We start from the raw sequence: 1,967 nt of genomic DNA, 5'->3' as shown, positions 1-1,967 counted from the left end.
GAAATGTCATCTGGCAACTTCCAAATTTCGGGGGAATAAGGAAACCCGGGGCTCTCGGCTGGCTGGGGGATTAGTTGTGTGTGTGGGGGGGTGAGAAGTGGGGTGGGGTGTATGTGTATGTGTGCGTGGGTAGAGGAGAAGGCAGCAGCCTGACCCGGGCTCATGGGAGGGCCCCGGGAGCCGGACGGCGGGGGGGGCGGGGGAGGGTGGCACCCTCCCTGCTGGCTCGTCCACACTCGTGCCGTACTACACATCGGATGTTTCCGGAGCCTTGCATCCCCCCGCGTGACCTCACGTAGCCACGCACTCCCCAGATTTCCATTTCCCCCCATTTCCCCCCAATACATACAGACACACAGACATACAGACGCACAAGCTGCAGTACCACCTGTGCCCCCTCCGTTCCCCATGTGATCAGGCTACACCCTGGAGGCCTTGTGTGCGAGGTACGGCATTTCGCTACAGCCGCCTCCTGACCCTGCCGCCAGCGGTACGGCAGCAGCGACGGCAGCTGCACCGGTTGAGGGTCCCCTGAATCGGCTCCGTCGCTGTTTGCTGGCGGCAGGTCGCCTGTTCGAGTCCGTGCGGGTGCGAGTTCAGCCCTGGTTGAGACCCCAGGCGGTCCAGGTGGAGATGCAGGTATGGGCGGGGGGAAGGGGGAGGGGGAGGGGGAGAGGGAGGGGGAGGGGGAGAGGGAGGGGGAGGGGGAGGAAGGACAAAACCTTTCCCTGAAGGGAAGAGAAGAGGACCACAAGCCGCGATAAAATCAGCCCGGTGTCCGCACCTCCTATGTATGTTTGTATGTATGTAAACCCTCACCCAACACCCTTACCACCCCACTCCGTACACAAACAGGTATGTTGGCTCCTCGCCCAGATGGAGGCGGTGGGTATGGCGGTGGACACGGCCGGGCTGGGGCGCCAGGCGGCAGCTGTACGGCAGCGCATGGAGGCGCTGACGTCAGCCGCTTCCTCCCTGCTGGGAGGTCGTACCATCAACCTGGGGAGCAGTGCCCAGTTGGCGGTGGTGTTGTACGACGAGTTGGAGCTGCCGCCGCCGGTACCGCAGGGGCAGCGGGATGCGGCTGGGGGTGGGTAGGGGTGGGGTGGGGTGGGATAGGGGTGGGGTGCAATTTGTGACATTTAGCCCCCTGACCTGACCTGACCTCCCGCGCAGCAGCCCTGCCCGCCGGCCGTCCTCCGGTCCGCATGTATCCGTTTGTCTGTCTTTATGTATGTATCTGCCAGCCTATGTGTATATCTGTCCGTCTGTGCGTATGTCCACTTCCAGCAGGGCCCGGCAAGGATCGTAACGGCCGCACTCGGACTCACCACTCGACGGACGAGGCAGCGCTCAAGCAGATCTCACATCTTCACCCTCTTCCGGTACGACACACCGTACGGTAGCTTCCCCCTTGATTCCCCCTCAAAAGGACGAGCACCACGTACCCATTTAGGGCCGTCACTCACTTCACGTCCCCCACTGGCTACCTCCCGTTTGTACGGAAACGACCCCAACCCCCCTCTCTCCACCGCTTTCCGGGGCATCCCACGGCAATCTCTATCGATACACACACGCGCACGCGCGCTCTCTGTCCCCACAACATGTATGCATCAAACCCCCCACTATCCGTACGACACGTGCGCACTGCCACCTCCTATGTCTCCCCTGCTCCGCAGTCTCTCGTACTGCAGTACCGGGCGTTACAGAACGTGCTAAGCAAGTGGTTGGAACCCGAATGGATGGCACCGCTGCGGGAGCGGAGCTGGATGACGGCGGCGGCGGCGGCGGCGGCGGCGGCAGACGGGGACCCGGCGGCCGCTGGAACCGGTTACGACGGGGCTTCCAGTGGGTGCGGCGGCGGCGGCGGCGGCGGCGGCGGCGGCGGGTCCGGCCCTCCGCTGCCCCGACTGTCATGTTGCTGGAACCAGACCGCCACCGCCACGGGTCGTCTGTCCTCCTCCGNC

The 1,967-nt window shown here is 64.1% G+C and overlaps 1 protein-coding gene across 1 annotated transcript in view; it reads left to right on the top strand.

The window, feature by feature from the left end:
* The window catches only part of VOLCADRAFT_94989 (uncharacterized protein), a gene marked incomplete at both ends in the record, with an annotated part of 6,987 nt that overhangs the window by 1,029 nt on the left and 3,991 nt on the right, over positions 1-1,967 (top strand). The window contains 4 exons of the mRNA XM_002954213.1: positions 419-446; positions 566-639; positions 856-1,090; positions 1,680-1,852. Coding sequence (XP_002954259.1) covers positions 419-446; positions 566-639; positions 856-1,090; positions 1,680-1,852 — 510 coding nt within the window. The remainder of the gene's footprint in view (positions 1-418; positions 447-565; positions 640-855; positions 1,091-1,679; positions 1,853-1,967) is intronic.

Source organism: Volvox carteri, assembly GCF_000143455.1.
Source record: "Volvox carteri f. nagariensis unplaced genomic scaffold VOLCAscaffold_41, whole genome shotgun sequence".
Taxonomy (NCBI): domain Eukaryota; kingdom Viridiplantae; phylum Chlorophyta; class Chlorophyceae; order Chlamydomonadales; family Volvocaceae; genus Volvox; species Volvox carteri.
The sequence above is the reverse complement of the archived record's forward strand: the minus strand, read 5'-3'. Positions and strand labels throughout refer to the sequence as shown.